General features: G+C 35.9%; 1 protein-coding gene across 1 annotated transcript in view; it reads left to right on the top strand.

The window, feature by feature from the left end:
* LOC148955605 (caspase-2-like) overlaps positions 1-20,522 on the top strand; it is a 183,264-nt gene that overhangs the window by 28,871 nt on the left and 133,871 nt on the right. Inside the window, exon 3 of the mRNA XM_089107756.1 lies at positions 4,386-4,624. Within this exon, the coding sequence (XP_088963882.1) occupies positions 4,386-4,624 (239 nt within the window). The remainder of the gene's footprint in view (positions 1-4,385; positions 4,625-20,522) is intronic.

Here is a 20,522-nt window from a genome sequence, read left to right as displayed (position 1 = left end):
AAAATATTATGTATAAGAGAAATTTGTGTGTGTTAAGTAAGAGTATGTTAGTTTTAAGGTAAAATATTGTCACTTTGATGAGAAAATTTGTTAGAGTTAAGAAAAACTTGCTACTTCTGACAGAAAAGTTGTTATTACAATCAAAAATTGTTACCTCTGAGAAAAAATTTGGTATCTTTGGCTGAAAACTTGCTAGTTCGAACTGAAAACTTGTTATCACAGACCAAAAATATTATTTCTAAGACAAAATTGTGTGTGTTAAGTAAACATTTGGTGGTATTAAAGAAGAATGTTGTTACTTTGATGCCCACATTTAAAATACATGTGATTTTATTAATATTATCTTATTTCTTTAAATAAAGTTGGGTTTTAGTTTTCAGAAATACGAACGCTCATGTGTAAAATACATGTGATTTTATTAACAATTTTGATTTTTTAATAAAGTTGGGTTTTAGTTTTCAGAAAGGGTGATACTGTTTGAGACATTTTAGAGGAAGATTTGGGCGAAACGGAGCGAGATATTTGAATTGACTTAGCTTTACTTCGTGGCTGTGTTCTGTATAATACACTTGGCTGTGTTTAATAATATTCGATTTTTTAATAAAGTTGGGTTTTAGTTTTCAGAAATGTGAACATATCAAACTCAATCCCCGAATCTTACTTACTATGAAGTGGTACTTGAAGGTTTATATTAAACTAAAATCATCGTCGAAGCGCTAAATTCAGTTAATAAATTACTCCGACATTTTGTTGTCCACCATTCCCCTTAAAAAGAGCCTAATCTCTCAATACCCTAAATTTATAGGAGAGGAAAAATAATTTATAAGCCCAAACTCATCAAATCACTAAATTCAGTTACTAAATTTGTCCGACATTTCCTTATCCACCCTATTTTCATGTTTTTTTACATGCCGTTCATATTATACCTTAACTGCATTCAGATTTTTTCTTGATAAACCACAGCTGTATTGGCCTCAGGTGTCCTTATGTTCCAGCGAGTTGCGAGTAGTATCAGTATTTCATGTTTTTATAAATCATTCATAATTTAATCAATAAATTTTCTCATATATATATATATTATAAAACGTCCATTTGTTGACTTCAGATGCCCTAGTAATGCAGTAGGTTGTTAGTACTAGTAGTATTATCATGTTTTGCCAAGCCTTTCTTACTGTACATTCAACATTTTCAGATATTTTCATGATCAAACGTACCCATTAGCATACTCAATTCAAACATTGCATTAACCCATTGGAACAACAGATTTTATTTTCCCTGTTCTCCTTGCTTTATTAGTAAACAATAAGTCAGTTTGGGAGGATCTTACTCCAACTCAGCCCCCGAATCATACTACAAATTGGTACTTGAAAGTTTATAGTTTCTAGTCACATCCCCCAGATATCTGAAATCTCCTACGATGTGTTTCCAGACAGAATTCCCAGGTGACTAACCCCCCCCCCCTCTCCGCGATGTTATTCTAGGCAAAAACATACCTCTCCATGGCTTACTGAATATAGTTATGTCATGCTGCAGGAGCCTTCTGATAATAACTTTAGCTATTAACTTCATGATTTCCATTAACTCTCTCTATTAATGTTTTCTATAAAATTTTAAAAATTATTTCAAAACATTTTTATTTCAAAAATACTATAATATTAATAACATTGTTTTCTCATTATTTTACATAATAATTCAAGCCATTATCGCTATTATATCTCACTGTTTCCTTTAAAAAATCTTGCAGTGTACGCATATCCGTACTCACACTATATACCTGTTCAATATTATCTCTTATATACGCGTAGAATTCCATGTAGCGAAGAGGGAAAGCTAAACTCCTCTCTGTGTAGGAAGGTTCACCAAATTCTAGCCAAAATGCTTGAGTGTTTTCCTTCTGAAATATAGATTAAACCATTATTTCTAATAACTTTTTTAATGTTTTCTATGCAATTTAGAAAGTAATCCGCAAATGATTTGGACATTAGAATTTATACACAGTTTCAACTGGTTATTTTTTATCTGGCTTAGTTTAAAGGCCTATACCTTACCCTTTTCCAAGAAAAGCAAAAAAAGTAGAATTTGCGAGGAAAAAGCAAGACTTTGAAATCAAAGTTTTTATTCCACAACTTGTGAGAAATAAACTCTGACAATCAGTAGTCTATAGCCTTAGGATAGAAATCCTATTTTTACCATTTAGACAAAAATTAAATACACTCCTTGTAAGAAATAAACCCGAAAAGCATAGAAATCCTATTTTTACCATTTAGAGAAAAAATTAAATACACAACTTGTGAGAAATAAACCAAAAAAGCATAGAAATCCTATTTTTATAACTATCATTATTCTTTATGGCCAACAGCTGCATCAAATCCAATGCAATGATTTAAAATCTATATCTCAAAATAGCCACCCATAAATATGGTATAATTAAAAGCTAACCAAACACTAAACTTCATGGTTATATATACAGGAAATGCTACATTAGTTTTCTTGTCAAAATGGGGTACATGTTTGCACAATGAATCCATCTCTTTGTAGTTTACGGGGGAAACAGTTTGTTTTCATCTTACAACAAAGCTGTTAGAAGTGATGCACTACCCCTTCCCCCCTCCCCCCATATAAACAGTGAGTACTCAAAATGAAAGACAAATTTTCCATATTTATACCACTCATAAGGTATAAATGTCTGCAAAAGCAAGCCTTTCCCGCTTTTAATAATAAAAGATGTATTTCGTTTAGAGTGTAAGAGACAAAGGTCTAATTTTAGCAACCCTCCCCCCTAAATTAAAGACATTGCTTTCTATTCTAATACTATCATAGGTAAAAAGCATTTCTTTCACCCGAAATCTTAATCCTTCCAATGTGGTGCGACCATCCTTTGTTTTTCTTAATTTAAATACGACGCGTGCTAAGGTTGTTTACTAAATCTCCCCTCTCAAGATATAATCACATAGTTTTTGTCTATATCACGAGTGTACCGATTCTGTTGGTTTTTAATGCATGTGAAAAGACAAATTGATAAGCTACTTTAAATGAAAGAATTAAATTGTGATGAATGGTGGGAGGAGGGATGAGGGGTTTACGTAGTGGAAAAAGAAAGTATTTTTTGCTTTCTAACGACTATAAACATCGCTTAATGAAGTTTTTTTTGGGGGGGAAGGGGGTTTACCCTGAATTTGAATATACTGGAGGGAGACTACAACAATGATTTTATTTGGAAATAACCTAAATAGAACTAAGTTCTATTTACTAAATAGAACTCACATTATAAATCTTTATAGCTAAAGCTTCCAAGTCAACAATATTCGATGTTATCTCCATAATGTCTTGAGACGGTATGATAATTCAACGCATGTCCATTATAAGCAAAATCTCAAGGCTGAATTGTGATGTAAGAGAAACTTACGTAAGTCCATTGACCTAGAAAGAGACACGTGATTCTGTCCCGTTAGAATCGATAACATTGTCTATGCGGTTATGTACCGTTAGCGGATCAAAAAACCATGTATAAACTGTGTACTGTCAGTATTCAGTAACATTGTACCGTTAGAATTCAGTACGCATGCGCATTTTCCCCATAGTATTTCCCAGTTCCCTGACTGGTCTAGAAAGAACACATTTACCAAGGACATTAAATCTCTTCCTGACTTTTTTTTTACCAAGGACATTAAACCTCGTCTCTCAGTCAATACACTTCGAAACAGCCCCCCCCCCCTGATTGGCCTTGAAAGAGGTGTCGTCGACCCTGTCCCGTTAGAGTTGATCAATACGCTTAGAAACAACAAACTAATTGACCTATAAAGAGACACGTGATCTTGTCCCGTTAACGTCGATCAATAATCCAGCAATTGTTGATGTGAACTTATGTTGAAATCCAAAAAACATCCAGCAATTGTTGTTGACTTCCAAGAAACATCCATGAACAGTGAGTAAAACCATGAAAAAACATCTTCAGTGAGAAAAACCATAAAAACATGCCCATATATGGTGTAGGGTCCGCGCTGGTACCCTATTCCCTACTGACATCTTTCTCTTTGTAGGATAATATATCTTGATTTGTGGGAGAGCTTCCATTGATCAAATTTGGCCATTAAAATAACAATAAGCCTGTTTTAAATTTTGTCTATGTATTTTTGCTTAGTAATTGGAAGCTAATTTCTCAAACAATATTAAATTTGCAGATTAACAGACGTTATTCTGGAGCTAGACATCTTTATAATTTGTGTGCAAATAAAGCTATAGTCTTCGATCTTTGGCATAAGCAATGTTATTGAACGTATAAAATAAGTCAAATGTCTAAGTCTCTATTCCTAAAATAGTCTTCGGTCTTGCACTCTTTTATTTTGTTCTATTGCGGTTTTTTCCAGTTATCATTTTCATTTTAGGAACTACGTGGAGAAGTTAAAAAATTTGCTCAGAAAGAAGATCATAGAGATTATAGTTGCTGCTTTGTATTTATTATGTCTCACGGTGGACCATTGGGTTCAAACGACAGTCAATGGGGCATTGTTTGCAGAGATGAAATCAAAGTTGATATAGAAAAAGATGTTATCAATATGCTTTCGAACAGAGAAGCAAAGCATCTTATGGGAAAACCAAGATTCATTATCATAAATGCGTGCAGGTTCGTTCATTTAATATATTTTTGTGTGTATTTGTGTACTACTATAAATGTATGCTTTTTATGTATTATGTTTGAATTATTTTGTGTCTATGTATTTTTTATATTAATGGTTTATATGCTCTTGTGTATTCTTCATTTTTTTTTCTTTTTTTGAGCTAGTAAGTTGACTGTTCCTGCTTTAAATATGCTTTATAAATACTTTACTACAAATACGTAAATACTTTTGGGACATTGTTAATGGGGTATTTATTTCAGAGAAGGGGGGACAGTCTTCGATAGTTTTAGTAGTAGTGGTAGTAGTTAGTAGTAATAGTGGTAGTAGTAGCAGCAGCAGTTGTAATAGTAGTAACAGTAGTAGTAGTAGTAGTAATAAAAATATTTTTAGTAGCAGCAGTTCAAGGTCGCAGCTGTAATGAAAAGTAGTCACAATCACAGTTACAACCAATCACAGTTCTGGTTGCAAGCTGTCATAGCTACAACTGGTCGTTGTCTCTATGTGAAGTAGTTACAAAGAATTTCAGTTGCAGTCATAAGTAAATGCAGGTGCAAATAGTCATTACACTGTTATCACGGTCACATTAGTGATCACAGTCACAGTAGTCACAACTGCGATTCCAAGTAGTATTAGTAGCAGACAGAAGCACTCAAATGCACAAGTAGTTGTCACAATAAATTGCAGTCATAAGAATTTTTTGTCACAAACCATCACAGTTGCAAGCAATCGCAAGCAGTCGCAGTTACAAGCCGTCATCATAGCAGTCACAAAGTTTCAATCCTAAATAGTAATATTTGCAGTAATTAGTAGCAGTAAAAGCATAATTATTAGTTGTAGCAGTAGTAGTAGAAGTAGTAGTAGCAGTAGTAGTACTAATCACATTAAAATAAGTATTAGAAGTAGAAGTAGTTGTTGTAGTAGCCCTAAAAGTTTCAATTTAATACTCTCAGCCTAGCCTGAGGCATTCTTGACGTGCCTGGATGCATTAGAAACCTACATGCATACTTTTGTGTTTTGATTTAGTTCAACATCAACCTCAACATTCTTTAATGGTTTCTCCTTAATTCATTTAACCAGTCCAAAACTATTGCATTTGTTACCTAGTAACAACCCTATCTAGTTTGTCATTGCCATCAACATGCCCAAAAAATTCGAACTTCACACTTTTAGCTCTTCCTAAGATATTGCAATCACATCCTTATGACGACTTCAGATGGAAATTTTGTCTTTTGATTTAGTTCAAAATTTTCGAAAACAGGCTCTGAAACCTCTAACTCTAATATAATACACATAGCTGTGGTTGCGATATTCTACTGGATTTGGCTGCACATACTACCTTTTGATTTAGTTATCGACCACTCAAAACTTCCTCTGAAATTTAAAGCTTAATATCCTATACTTTTTCGGATAGCAATAGTAAGGGTAATAATAATAGTAGTAGCTCAGTCAGTGGGTTGTAGCGTTATTGGCCCTGAAACTCTTAGCATAAAACCGAAAGTCATTACTAGGATGGCGTTGTTACACATTTTGACAATCTACATAAACATATTTTTTTTTTCAATTTACTTCAACATCCCTCTTAATATTCAAATAGGCACAATGTATATACAGAGTTCCATTCGGTTGGTTTGATATCCTTCGCCACAAGCCCTGTAAGTTTCAACTTCATATTCAAAGTTGTCTCCGAGATAAAGTCGACATGTCCTACTATCAAAATGCAGGAGCACATTGCGTTCCTCTCATTCCCTCTGAGTTCTCTCAAACTTTCACTATGATACCCTTAGCCTTATTGGACATTGGTATTATTAGCTGAAGCAGTAGAAATAACGGCAGTAAAAGTGGTAATAGTAGTATGCAGTTTGTGTTTTTAAGTCAATTTTGTTTTCAGTAAAGCAAAAAATATTGGCTGGTCCTGAAAAAGTATGGGGGTTGTCAGTCTCATCTTATTCATATTATTTTCGACTTCTTTTTGTCTTTGTATCTAATATTTATTCTATTTGCTGTTTGTTTAGGGTTTAATTTTTAATTGATGGTGATTTGTGATAGTTTTATACGCTTGGAAATTTGTTTGCTTTTATTTTTCCTCCTTTTTGGTTTAATTCAGCTCTTTATTTTTCACTGAAAAACTTCTTTTGCACATTTCATTTAGTTAAAATATATGTTTGTTTTATTGACATAGTTCAATGCTACTGGAAATAATATTTTATATCATTTGGCGTACTATTTTTATGTTGGGCAAAATTTTTCAATAATATTCAATATTATTTGTGCTCTGAAAAATCTGAACGCACAGGGCATTCCTTGATTTAGTTTAACATCTCAAGTTTCCCTGGAAACTAAAATGTTATACCCTTTCCAAGTCATTGTATCTATGCTATTTTTACGACCTGGATCTGCGTACACTCTTTTGATTTAGTTCAATTGTTAGAGGAGAAGTAGTAATAGTAGTAGTCCTGACACATAGTGTTTTTTATTTAATTTTAAAGCAACATAAACTTTCTGAGAAAGCTTCCACTACATATCCCATTTTATACTCTTCTCCTGCCTAGATATCTGGACAACCTGGATGCACTTTAGCTATTCTGATTTAGTTCAGTAGTAGCAGTAATGTCAGCAGCAGTAGCAGTAGAAGATGCGGCAAAAGTGGTAGTAATATTGGCAGCCCTAGGAGTTTAAGCTTAATGTCTTAAGCTGTTGCTAGGGTATAATTAAAAAAACTTTTTAGATAACCCAACCCATATGTGCACAGTATGTTTCGACTCAGTTCAGCACCGCTTTCAACGTCTTCTGAAAATTTAACTAATACCCTGCTAAGTAACAGTATTCAGTACAGTGGCAGAAGTAATAGCAGTAGCAATAGGAATAATACTAGTGATAGCAGTAGTAGTATTAGCAATTATAGTATTCACATTTTGTCTTGTCTTTTCACATTTCATCTATTTCAACATCCCCTCTTCATGTCCTGATAGTTTCAACTTAATACTTTAAGCAGTTTCTGAAACATTGCTGATATGTCTTGCTGTTTATTTTCATGTTTATAATGTGTTTTGATTTAGCCAGATATTCCCCTCAACAGTCCATGAAAGTTACAAATCGATACCATTAGAGTAGGGAGCCAGGTATAACTCCGAGATACACTGCGTGCTGCCATCTATAATCAAGTCTAACGCTGACAGGCTATAATTTATTCAAGGATTATTGATTGAGTCTAATGGGGTCAATGAAACCTCTTTCAAGGTCGATTTATTTGTTGTTCCTAGGCGTAATGACTCCAGGGCAAAGTTTGCACATGCGCATTGAATGTCAACATCCGGTTGGAATACTATAATAAGAAGGTGACATCATCAGATAAGGTTAATTATTTTCGTGAATGTCAACATCGGGTTGGAATACTATGATAAGAAGGTATGGTTGGAATACCTAACCAGATAAGGTTAATTATATTCTTGAATGTCAACATCCGGTTGAAATACTATGATAACAAGGTGACATCATCAGATAAGGTTAATTATTTTCTTGAATGTTAACATCCGGTTGGAATACTATGGTAACAAGGTGACATCATCAGATAAGGAAATTTCAATATTGGAATATTCTTATCCAAGAGTTGAAAATACAGACAGGAAGTTTGCACATGCGCCTTGAATTCTAACGGGAACAATGTATTGGTCGACTCGAGGGGAAGTGGATTCCTGAGAAATTGATTACATAATCGGCGGTGAATGTATTGATCGAGTCTAACGGAACAGGATCACGTGTTTCTTTCTAATCCAATCAGGGAGTCAGAAATATTAGCGGGAGAGGATTGTAGAGATTGTAAGGAAAGGATTTTTTCTATAGTTTTTATTAGTGTGTAAATAGAATTCATGCGAGTGAGAACAGTTTGACTTTACTCATTTGGATATATTTGTAATAATAATGAGTGGAATGTTTACCCTATTAGAAGTTGATAGCGGAGTTAGTAGCAATGATACAAGAGCACCAAACATTGCGGTGGAAATCACGAGACGATCACGGCTTTGTCTGGAATGGGATGAAGTATATGCAAGATATATGATATCCTGGAGTAAATTTAAAATGGAGGATCAATTATGCTTCGCTGCAAAAGTTGATATAGCGCATGTGAATAGACTTCAAAGTGCTTTAAGTGCATTAGAGAAGCATATTGAAGACAATAAGCTGTATCACTAATTGTATATGTGCAGCATTATTGTTATAATTATACAATAAAATTGTTTCGAAATCGAAAATGTTCCCTTTCTTTTTGTTAGAATGTTAGGCTAATGAATCATGGTCAGTCTAGAGTCAGCAGTCAGAATGATAGGATTGAAAAATGAATAAATTCGAGGAAGAGAGGATTAGATCGAATCTTGTGTTTATCAAAAAACATTTGATTTTGGATGATGATTTTCTTGAGTTATCTCTTCAACGAAAGATATTCTCTCGGGGAACACTTGACGATATAATGAGAACTGATTCTCCCCCATTGGACTATTGTATGAAACATTGTCGATCTGACTCAAATACTTATACTCAATTTATTGATATATTAATTGGAACAAAGAAGAATAATATCATGGATATACTTTTGAAAACATAGCCATAGATTCAATGTAGATGGCTCCCCCATTCGAAAGAGGTGACGTCACAGATTTACTCCTCTCCCATTCCTCCCTAAATTTATCGAACGAGGATCAGTTTTGTTTTAGCTGTGAGAGAGTTGACATCGGAAACCAAAAATGTCCTATATATGTCCACTATGCATGTACTCTTGGCAATTGGACATTCTGTGAGAATTGTACAATTATTGATGACTATAATGAAAAGTGCAAATTATGTAATCCTTGTAAATTACATAGAGGCTATGCAGTACAAATTAAAGGATGTAATTCATGTTTTGAAGAGATTTGTGACTCTCACCCTAGAGGACATCTGTGCTCCAATTGTCACTATGACAAATGTGATCAGTGGGAGAATACTTACCCCGGTATGATTGGAAAGAATCCCAAACGTGATTTTAGTTCATTTCTCCGAGATTGGTATCGTCGTGGATTTAAATTATTCTGGGAGGAAGAATGTGGTCTACGATTCAACTGTTGGAGTAACAAGACAATTTGGTTTCTACGTCATCGTTGTGAAGACACTGCCTATTATGACTATAAACCTAGTGATTTTTATTTGGCAGTTACTGAATGTGATCCACCATTTAAAAACACTGTATGTGATATTGCTTCAAATAGACCGATTGAAACTCGTGAATTTCTTATTATGAATGCAAAAGGTATCATTGACTACACAAAGAGATATGACAAGAGTGAAGTTACATTATACCCTGACTTTGAAGCCAATCAAGATCAATATACAGTGAATCCAAATGATTTACCAGCATTAGTGGTTCACGGCAGTTGCCTATACACCGAGGAAGAAGAAATCTAAAGTGAAGAATAAAGACATTGTTGTATATACATTTTATTAATAAACAAATTCACATACATTTTTTAAGCACTTTACTCTTAGGGCACTAAAATCAATATTATACAGGTCTGAGAGGATATTTTCCACCATAAAGTTGTTCAGACTTGGATTGTCTACATAAATGTTTAGAACCTGCCTGCAAGTATAGCCACGACATCGGAACACAAAATATAGTAGTGCATGGAAGCCACAGATTTTAGTTGTCAGCTCCTGCACTCTCTTCTGATTTTGAATAATAGTTTTCCCACTGCTCTCAATATAGTTGCTGATGTGTGGAGTATAGAATTTATAGGGTAGACCAAGAGGACAAAAAAATTCAATCGTCTTCATTGTTTGAAAGATGCACAGCTAATGACCTGTCTGCACAGTCGACGGACTGCTATTAATAATATGAAATTGGATGGAGCAAGCGTCAATTTTATATCCACTTTAATATTGGGTGGTACCCATTGGTGTATATTAAATATTTCATGACATATTTTTCCAACTAGATGTAATTCACTAGTTGTCGCATTTGTAAGTGCATCTGTACTATCAGCATTAGTAATATATTCATATCCATTGGAGGTGCCTCTCAATTCCTTGTAAGACTTGGGTGTCATCAGCATGAATTGCATATAGCTTGTATAATTTGAGAGATTGTTGCTTGTGCTCACCAGCGTGCCATTGATGTAGACACTGATTTGAAGAAACAAATTATGTAATATACAATTTTCATAGGATATCCCTTCGGCAAGAGTTGGCAATATATTATCGGATTTCCGGACTTTCATTTATAAATCTATAAAGGTTAAAGACAAGTCCATAGAGTAGTCTTCATTGGGATAAATTTTAAAGTAGATACTGTTATTGAGGGGTTGTTGTGAATAACATTTTTTAAATTCTCCGTGTTTCACACTCACATGCACATTTTCTGCATTGAATAGATTCAATGAGGAGATGATTGAAGGCTGAGAATCCTTATGTGGTAGATATGACATCTTAGGAAAATAAATCTAGTTTCGATCTAACAATTCTCTTCCTGGGGCTTCCTCTTCTACTGTTTACTATGCGTGTCAGTGTTTTCCTTTTTTTCTTTGACAGGGGCGATGTCTTTCGTTTCAGACCTGAGTAGAGACTGATGAGTGATAAATTGTTTATCGACCTTTTTAAACCTTTTCCATTTTGTTTTAATCCCTCGCCAAAGGTTCGCGCACTGGACCTATGATTTTCTGAAGCACTTTTTTTAAAATCCCTGCTAGAGCCCCAATCGTATAGTGTAGAGGATGCAAAATCTGTCGCAACCGGTACAATATATTTTCTAGCCAGAGGTAGTGCAGAGCGAAACAGCTTAGTAAACCAACTGCCAAGACCGTAGCCCGACATTAACGAGCGACCTTTGTAATAGTCTATTCCATTGCCCTGTTGTCTTGGGTCAAGAGTATTAACATAGCAGTCAATATTAGGACAAAATGAATACCACTTTTCTATTAGACATCTTGTTGTTGTTGAACGATGGGACGAAAATGGCATGTAATCACAGCCAAACCTTTTGATATTGCTAGAGGATCATCTAATTCAGTTCTTAGTGTTAACTGACAGAGTTCCAAATAGGAAGTGTTTACGGGAATATACTGAAGATGCTTTATATTGTAATGGCGAACATGTTCTTGATTGGCTTTTCGTTCAAGAACTCGTAGGAGGGGAACATTGCTATTGCCAACTCTGGATGTTTCAACAAATGAGGCGTAGAGAAATATACAAGTGTCCGTGGAGAAGGCAGGCGGGTAGTCTGCAAAAATGAAATTAGTGTTTCCGGCACTTTTACCGTTGTTTAGATTGAGCTTGAAGCCAAGAAAGACCCTTAGATTATCCTTGAGGATAACTTTTTAATTGGAAATAGGTGAACTAATGTAGATCTTATCCTCCTCCTTTGAATAGTTGAAATGAAAAGATCCTTTCTTACGAGCGGAAATTCTTTTATTAATAGAACGACATAAATCATTCATACAGGTGAGTTCTTCATAAGGTAATTCAATAGATGGATAATTCATCCAATTGATCTTTTTAATTTGTTCTTGATTACCTGGGGTTGGTGGCTAATCATAGAGTCTAATTTTATATACTATTTATTATCTTTTCTCAGAAAATCCATTTTTATTCTTGAGAATACAGTTGACAAGACGCGCTTCCCGTGCGTCTTAAAATTTGACGGTGGAAGAAAGTTTCATCCAAAAATCACTTGTTCTATTCAAATCATTATAGAGAAGATCGGAAACATTGGACATGAAATTCACATAAAAATCTTTGTGCATTGTTAATATCTTCAGCACCAACCCAAAAATCAGAATCAGAGTTGTATCCTTGCCAACGAACAAGCAACTATCTCTTGCCCCTACGAGTACGACTCTTTAATATCTTTTCAATTTGATAAATTTCAGTAGTGTTTCTAACTTTTTGCAGTTCATTTTCATAAAAACCGCCAAGAATCTCATCATCTTTGGTGTCTCGCAGTAGATATGTCGTGGGTGTAGTGTCTAGGATTTTGGACAATTTAAAAAGTTCAGTGTTCCATAAATAATTCCCCTTTACAAAAATATTGGTGGTTCTATTAATTCGAACAGTATCACCAACATTGAATTTCTTCTTTTTCTTATCATTACCATTGGAATATTGCTTTAGAAAAGTATCAAATGTGTTTTACTGCAATGAACTTCCCGAGGGCTTGAGTTGGACAACCATCGATGAGGTCGTTGGTTATATATTTGCATGATTTTATCTAAATCATGAATAAAAGCAGCAGTATTTTTCAGTGTACAATATCTTGAAATTAATAGACGAATCGTTCTTATCAATCGTTCAGCCAATGCAGCCTTTACCGGGCTGTGACTATAATAAAGTGTTGCATTATATTTCAATAGAACCTTTTGCACATGAGGATTAACAAATTCGCTACCGCGATCTGTTTGAATTTTTCTATAGCAATTCTGTTCAAGAATACTTTCTAAGGCATGAGAAACTTCAACACCTCTCTTTGATTGCAGTGGAATGGCATTGGCACAGCGACTAAAGACACTGATTCCCACTAGAATATATTTGTAGGGTCCATTTTGACGCCGTTGAATCGCGTCTAAAGTTAAAAGATCAGTTTGCATTATATGCAGAGGTAAAAAGGCTTTAGTTTTGTCGATATTGTTTGCCACAAAACCTGCGATTCCAATGCAGTGTGTAACTCAGTTCATTTTCAAGATACTTTTTTTTAATGTGCTGCGTTCTATGTTAGAGGCAACTTTAGAAAGTGTTTTTGGGGAACTTAGACTTCCCGCTTCACCAATATTTTCATAGACATGCTTCAGAACTTCAACCATTTTGAATGCAAACACGTAGTGTAATGTCCACTCCCCTTTTGCACACTGGAGGGTGAATCCATCCGTCTTCGCTTTTGACTAGCAGCCACAAATGTTATAAAATCATTGCTGCTGCTGCTAGTATTTTCCAATATTGAATCATCTTCTTTTTTAAATAGTGGTGTTGGCGTTGTTGAAGGACTATAGTCTCTTAGTTTCTTTAGAATTTCCTTATTGCCAATAAGACTTTCGGGGAAGTTTGATGCGTTTAGAAAGGTATATAGATTATTGTCAAATGATAAAAGTCCTTTACGATTCTTCACCCTATTACAAATTAAAATGAACTAGATTATAACTTTTCCTCTTAATTATAATTTGTTTCCCTGCGCTGTCAACTTGACCTTGATCACCACCAGTTTCCAACATGAGATATGATAATACTGTTTTACTCTGTTCTCAAGATAGGTCACTGGCAATAGGTTTCCAATTGTTGACACTATAGAATTCAATTCCTTCTCCTTTGATTGCACTGCTGCTGAATCTTGATGAGATGTTTCGTGTTTAGAGGGATCTGTGACGGTGACGGGTGCAGGTCTCTCACGATAAGGTTTAAGTTTTTCCATACGTCACAATGCATCTTGAAGTAAAACTAGCTTTTTGTCATCGGCAATATTTTCATCATTAAAGAATTTGCTTAGATTGTCTTCAAAATGTTCCACGGGCGAGAGGACAAGTTCAAATGGCGTCAATTTATAGGGTTTAGCCATTCTCTAGAGAAAACTGTTTACAAGTCCTGCAATTATTGGCAGTAAAAGTGTAAAAAAGCTACCACCCGCTTGAAGGAGACGTTTTCTTTTAAAAGTTTTTCCCTTGTGTTTACAAGCCAAGACGCGTACAGTGGAACGACGTTGCTTTATCTGTTGTCTAACACCTTCTGGCAAGTGTACATTGCCCTCAAGTAAATATAAACAAAGTTCAGGTATTAGATCAATGAAATCATTGTCAACACCATGTTTGAGTATAGCCTTCCTGAGTGGCGTTTTTGAAGTGCCTAAAACGGAAAATAAATGCCGTTGTTCGTGTAGTTTCTTCAGTGTCATAATGACAACTAATAGCTTTTTCTACTGTTAACCGGCAGATATACTGTAATTTCATCATCGAAAATTTCTGTGACTATACTTAGATCCTCGGGTGTGCTCTGATTAAGATCTAGCAAAATGTAGCCGTAGGGCTTATTTGTCACCTGAGTGTACGCTGAGAGCAGAAATTTGAGAGCGCCAGGGTATATTTGCTTATTGAGAGTTATTACCGAGCTAGAATCACGAACAACTAGGTAGATAATATAGAACGTGCAATTCAAAGCAAGGGTTCTCATACATTTGCTCTGATGAAAGAGGTTGTGTAGAACTAGGGTTATGGAAATGTGTTCATGATGAGAGCAAACTGTAAACAGCTGTAGAACTTCCTGTGAGAACTGTTCAATGGATTCAGCCAAATCATCGATAATCAACCACGAATTTGGTTCAATACTATTGAAAACCTCAAGTCCCCGTATGAATTGTATTGGTATAGATGTGGCAATAGCTTTATTTGATCGTAGGACTCCTGCAAATACTATAGCAATAATAAATTTTGTTAGGTTTTTCCAAAAACATTTTATTACAATTTTGAATTATTTTAGCTAAAAGTGTCGTTTTCCCAGACATTGATGGATCACACAGAAACGACCTGAATAGTGTTTTAAATTGAGACACACTGCTGCTGTTGACAACAGTTGGACTACAACTAACTGTACACCATACTTGTCCAATGAATAAGTAGTTTTTTTTCCTTGGATCTATCTATTCAACAAAAAAAAAAACAATATTTCATTCATTTATTTGACATAAAAACACTTCTGTTCAAACAAAAACAATATTTATTATCAAAACACTTTCTGTTCAAAAAGAACAACGACACTATGTGTACAACAATAACACTTAATGTCATAAAAACACTTTTTGTCCATCAATAACACTATTTGTGCACACACACATATTTTTGTACAATAGCACTATTTGTAAAACACAAAAAAAAACTTAAAATTGCACAGTTAAACACTATGAATTTATAACCCTCCCCCCTCCGGGGAGCCCCGAGCCGAAGGCCGGCCGCGGCGGGACCCCCCACCCCCCGGCAAACCCCGGTGCAAAAAACCGCCCCCGGGTGGGCCCCCCCACCACCCGAAATCGAAACAGTATTCAATAGTCACCGTTACTGCTGCAGGTTAGGTTAGGTTTGAGCATTTAATTCATGAAAGGTTAGGTTGGGTTAGAGCTTTTAAGTTTATTCATGAAAGGTTGGGTTGGGCTTGAGCATTTAGGTTAGGTTGAGTTAGCTTAGAGCATTCAGGTTAGGTTTAGGTTAATTTATCCAGACCATGTTGATTACGATACTCTACACATTCAACCCGGTCTGAAATACGGTAGTGACCGTGGAGGAGTACATTTACACCATTCTCAAGCCCAAAGACTTTGTCGGATATACATGACATTGCATTCTTTCCCACTCTAACAGTATAATGTTTATACTAGAGAGAGTGAATTGCAAGCACTTGTGCTCTCGGCACCAGGCTACTCTCTACACAGTCTCTGTAGACACTCATGTTGAAATTGTTCTTTACGAAATGTGTAGGCACCCCTTTACACACCTGTTTTACATCCCTGTTATGAGTTTCAACACAATCAACTTTAGGACCCGGGAACACCCCATTGGATATCAAATCACTCCCCGTCTCTGATTTTAACATGAGTAGTTGTTTGGGGGCCTGACGCTTCATCAACTCGGGGTAGAGGGACGGATTCCAGCTAGTGAAATCCGTCCGCGAGCTGATGTGTTCCCCATTTTCTAAATCTTCCAATAAATCCCCGGTTTTTACTTTTAACAGCAGAGAATCTGTATCTTCATAGTAAACTTGAACCTCCCCCTCCCTTGGCCATTGTACCTTGCACACATTATAAAAAAAACGACAACATGAGCTTTTTGGAAATTTCAAGTACTGAACTACCTCCTGCTATATTCTTGTTCAGTACCACATTTCTCTTTTTTCTGTGTAGAAGAACCATACTTGTCCTTATGCTCGTGAACGATGTAAAATTGGGGTCTGCAATAATTCATGCACACTCTTGAGGGTCAGTCACGACGTCACAACAAGATCTGTTCCGTACGCTTCCACACATTTTTCCAAAGGCTGAATTTAAAGTGAGCTTGTACATTTTCTTCTCTAATTTGCGGTTTTCCTAAGAGTGTTCATCAAAAAAAGTGTCAATAAACGTCTTTAAGTAGGACTTTCTACTAAATTGTAGGACCCTATTTATTTTAGTGATCTTGAAACCCTTGTTCACCATTCAGTGCAAAAGCACGTGATAAACAGTGATATTCTCTTTAGGGTCCACATCTGCAATCAGTTTCTGCTTGGAGGGGGTCCAGTGCATTCCGATATCCTCAACCAATGATCGATTGTATGGACTCAGTGAGTCCTTGGTCACTGGTCGATTGATACAGGGGAAAAAAATCTCTGACTGAATCATGAAGCGCCAATGGAATGTGTCCGTCAATTTCAAAGAACCATCCTTATGGCCCATTGTCCTCAACGGTGTTAATGTCGGGGAACTCACAAGGATTCTCAAGCCATTTATAGTTCCCACACGGCAAAGAGTAGTGAGACATTGCCAAGGGATAAAAGAGTTCATGTCCAAGAAAACTGCATTTGACTTTACACCAGTGTCTTGCCCACTCCAATCTCTTGTCAAAACGCGATCTCCATGAAAAACATACCCACCCCTCATTGACCTTTCTACAAAAAGGTGTTGATCTACATCAGTTATAAAGCCTATTTCTTCCCTACTAATTTTTAAAATCAAGTCCATCACCAAATGTGGTGTGGAAAAATAATAGCCTATATCTAGCCGAGTCCAAACTCTCATAGATTTGATCTGTGTTTTTACAGACAATATCTAACAGAGTTAAAACGTCACTGGTCAAGTACAGTCTACAATAATCGCACCCATTTTTACAATTGCCCTTAGCCCAGACCTTTTTGGCAAATTCATATTCCTCGGCTGTGCATTCACTGTTGGTAAGTGAATTGTAGAAAACTTCAATTGGAGGTAGTTTCACCTCGCTTAAGCGAGCGCCAGAACAGTAATAGTCGTGTGCATATACACCTTTACAGGTCAATATGTCATACATTTCACTGTCTGGAAAGTGCTGTTTAAGCAAAGGAAAACTATCAAAATTGTCACTTTTCTGCACATGAATCAATTGACTCAATGCCTTGGGGAAAAACTAAAAGAATCTAAAAATCTGATTTTATTCAGAAACGTATGCCCATTATTTACTACCTTCCATTTCAAATCAAGAAGTACTAACTTCTCTGCTGCTTCGGGCATGAGGTTATAGGTAAATGAATTATTTATCCAAGGACTATCTACTCCCCTGCCCTTCTGCTCATACTCGCCAATGCCGGCAACATAAATTTTTAATCATAATTTGCGTTGTGAATGAAAACCGGAATAAATAACTGTTGGCTTACATTCACATTGCATGATTGATGTACTACCCCTCTAAAATTACTACCCTCTGATATTTCCCGCCTCAAGTGATGGTGGTCTCTGACTTTTCCCTTCACCCCTCTTTTCCCCCTAGTCCCTTTCCCCTTATTCCCCTCTTCAAACTCTCCCTTACAAACCCAGTATATTTTTTTTTACTTTTAATTGCCAAACGATCCTCTGCAGATAATACCATTGGGTAATGTGTATTTCTCACACGAGAAATAGCGTCATTTGAAGTGCCAATTAATTTGGTCTGTGCCTTGACCATGCACTCAACCTCATCCAACGTTTCAACTATTTCTAACAACTGCATAGTGTTAGAACTGCCTCTTTGTGCGTGGGCATTGGAGAGTCCAATGGCTTGATTTTCTTTGATTCGATTCGGAAATTGAAGATCATTCACTTCCACTAGCTTCGCTTCACAATCCAAAGAGATTTTATTGCTCTGGAGGACGGTATTTTGAAACTTTTTAAAACATAAAATGGCCCTATCCCCCGAAACTGTTTCCACAGACTGGTAGCCATGCCGTCTACAATATTTCATATGATCCCGTAGTTTTAAATCACGACGAAATTGAGACAGGCATGTTGGACAGTAGAAACACACACCCCGCCCCTTTTTACCCTCCCCCAGAACTCTACTTATGTCTGTAATAGGATTAAAATGGCCAATTGCATTGGGGTCACTAGGTGGTGTGTACAAAAACCAAACCCAGTGCTTCGCCAATACAATCGACGGGCTCCTTACTGGGAACACCACCCCCTTCTTTTTAGAAATGCCCCATCCTTAAATTCAGTTTCATATTGAACCACAGTAACGCCGATATTTAAATGGGCATTGGCCCTTTCAAAAGTATCAATGGACCTGAGCGTTACTGGGTATTTTCCCTCTAAACAAGTGAATTCTACAGTGGGAAAATCGGACCCCTCCTTCCCATGTACAGCCCAATATTCTAAATTTTTCTTTGTAGCGTCATTTCGTAGTGGTTCGAAAGCTGAAATGTGGAAAGCGTACATGAAACATTTTTGGCCTGTTTCAAAACAGATTTTTTGAACGCCCATGCAACCCTCTAAATCTCGATTATATTTTAAAAATATTGCCCCCTCCCCATGCCCCCCTTTTAAAATAAAATCTTTTTTAAATTTACAAATATTAATGCTTAAATTTTCAACAAATAAAACCACAGACCCACTACCATTTTCACTATAATTTTCGTGATGCGTTATAATGTGGTCTATTCAATCAATAAAAACACCCTCAAAATTTTCTAAATGTGGATAGACCATTCGCATCTCGGTATGTACATAATGATGATAAACCTCGCTTTTACCCTCGTTTAAATAAAACAACTTTAAAACAATTGAAACCTTAATTGAATCCCTAGCCCCCCCCCCCACCTGAATCAGGTTTTCTAGCAGTGCACGAATTCTACCTACATATTCATGGACAATTTCTTAAGGGTCAAATACAAAATTACCCCCCATAAGCGAATTAAAAGGGTCCCCAAAAGTTGCAGTGTAAAAGACTATCGTATTTAAAATATAATTTGACAGTTGGAATTCAGGAAATGTTAAAAATTGGGTATTGTCACCCTCCCCCTCCCCCTCTTGTATATTATCACCATCCCCTCCCCCGTATTGTTCAATAATAGAGTTTTTTGAAGCCACTTCATTAGATCGAAGTGTGTTCATGTGATCTGAGGGGGGAGGGTTCCCTGTTAATTCCCAGGTAAAATCATCGAAAAGCTGTAAGGTGTTTGGACTTAGCAATGGTAAGTCCCCCTGCTCAACTGCACCATTATCAAAATAAAAAAAAATCAGTTAAAAAATTGTCAATATTATCTGGTATTTCAAGTGAATTACCATTCCATGGTGAATTGTTGGAGAGCTCCAGAGGCGCGTCTTCTTCTCCAACTGTTGAAGATGGTGACAGGGAGTATGGTACAAATACAACCTATAAAAGAGAATAGCTTATTTTTAAATTTTCTAAATCACCCTACTTTTAAAATTAAATTATTATTTAAAAAGCACTGAGTAGTAGTAGCAGTAGGCACATAGTAACATTTGGTTAATTCACTTTTCCCTACTTTATATATTCTTGAAGTTCAAACTTGATATTTACAATTTAAAAGATGACATAGTATCTTTTGATTTTGTTCGAACACCCCCTCAAAAAATTTCATATTAATACTCTTTATCTGCTTTGAAACTTTACTTGGTAGTCTAACTCTTTCAGGTCATATACAACTCTTTCCGATAGAAAATTGTTTTTATCATATTTGTAGAAGCAAGGTGAAGCATTCATTAATAAAGCAGTTTATAATGCAAAGATTTGCTATTTACTATGGGAAATTATGTCCGGAATATATTGTTCTTTTTGGCTTCGCTAAGAGAATTCAGCTGGCTGAATGTATGCAATAATTGACATGATTCAAAAGGGGGAACACTATATTTCCTTTGGGAGAAAAATGCCTTTTAGTATCTCTGACACGCTTTTACTGTGTTGAAAA

Source organism: Artemia sp. Qi Xiang Cuo, chromosome 2, assembly GCF_049724085.1.
Source record: "Artemia sp. Qi Xiang Cuo chromosome 2, ASM4972408v1, whole genome shotgun sequence".
In the NCBI taxonomy this organism is placed as follows: Eukaryota; Metazoa; Arthropoda; class Branchiopoda; order Anostraca; family Artemiidae; genus Artemia; species Artemia sp. Qi Xiang Cuo.
The sequence above is the reverse complement of the archived record's forward strand: the minus strand, read 5'-3'. Positions and strand labels throughout refer to the sequence as shown.